At 37.2% G+C, this 1,407-nt stretch overlaps 1 protein-coding gene across 1 annotated transcript; it reads right to left on the bottom strand.

The window, feature by feature from the left end:
* Positions 1–627: 627 nt before the first annotated feature.
* Positions 628–1,158, bottom strand: LOC131856782 (uncharacterized). Its single transcript, XM_059208705.1, has one exon. The coding sequence runs from the start codon at positions 1,156–1,158 to the stop codon at positions 628–630; it is 531 nt and encodes a 176-aa protein (XP_059064688.1).
* Between the last annotated feature and the right edge of the window lie 249 nt (positions 1,159–1,407).

Raw genomic sequence — 1,407 nt, 5'->3', positions numbered from 1 at the left:
GGGGAGTTGCTGACAGAAGATGTCCTAAAAAAGTATCAGTTGCCTCTAAAATATGGATAAAAGCCATAGATAAATATGGTCTAAATCATAGCTATAAAAACATATAGAGTATAAAATAAATTAATAGATAATTCTAACTCTTAAAGCACCATAATCTCTTATTCCTATTGGTGTACGATATATCTATATGAATATTAATACATATACATCCATGCATATATATATATATATATATATATATATAATTATATATATATATATATATCTATAATTATATATATATGCATGTCTATATAAATATGCATATCCATATATGCATATGTATACCAATAGACGTAAAATCTTATAAGGCTCTAAGAGGAGATCTAAAGAAGATGTATGAAAATAAGCTTTCCACGAAAAAGACCAGAGAACCATAAATATATTAAGAGAGCTTAGAGACAGGCTCACTAAACTTCCCCAGCTTAGAGCGATGATAGGAACACTTCCTTCCATCTTCGATCTAGGATTATCCCCCTAAGGTAGAAGAGACTCACCTCTTTCAGAAGAAGGGGAAGCCAGGATGAACAAGACTAGAAGCCTGGGATAACCTTCCAATTAGCTAAAATAGAGGATGAGGACTCCCTCCTAACTAATGAACTGCCCATCAGCTCCTGCATTAGCTAATTCATCCCCCCTAGAGTTTCCTTCTCTATAGATATGATTGAAGGTTATTTTCTTGAAATATTTAAGGAGACCAAGAGCTCTAGACAAGAGCGCATTTAGCTTCCAATTAGGCAGAGAACCTTTTCTAAGGCCATTGATAATAATGGCTGAGTCTCTTTCAATGGCCAGTTTGTGAATACCCCTATTTTGACAAAGAAGGAGACCTTCAATTAGAGCTAAGATTTCAGCCTTGTTATTGGATTCAAACCCTATAGGTTTTTCTAGACTAGCCAGTTCCATCCCACCCTCATCATGTAGATAACAATCAATACCTACAGGACCTGGGTTCCCTCGGGAAGCTCCATCAAAGTTTAGCTTGACTAAATCCCTTTCAAGGGATCTCCACTTGCAGGCTTTTCTCAGCTCCTGTTTGTTAGAGTTACCATCTCCAACAAAGGGAGGGATCCTCAAACCAAACCACCGCCCCCTCATCTTCTCATCCCAGTAGGTCATCTCTGAGAGAGTACTAGGAAATTTAGAAGTTCTACTATTTAAAGTCTACACAATTGAGGCTTCTATTTTATTTATTAGAAGGGTCCAATCCATCTTCTCTTCCTTAAAGAGTCTCCTATTGCTTTTCTTCCGAAGTACCCAGATAACCAAAGAAGGGGCCAGGTTCCAAATTCCACCATATAGGGAGTTCTTGAAAAGGATTGGCCATGCCTAAAACATCCCAAGGATGGAATTGGGAAAGGTTGAGTA

This window comes from Cryptomeria japonica, chromosome 7 (genome assembly GCF_030272615.1).
Source record: "Cryptomeria japonica chromosome 7, Sugi_1.0, whole genome shotgun sequence".
Taxonomy (NCBI): domain Eukaryota; kingdom Viridiplantae; phylum Streptophyta; class Pinopsida; order Cupressales; family Cupressaceae; genus Cryptomeria; species Cryptomeria japonica.
The sequence above is the reverse complement of the archived record's forward strand: the minus strand, read 5'-3'. Positions and strand labels throughout refer to the sequence as shown.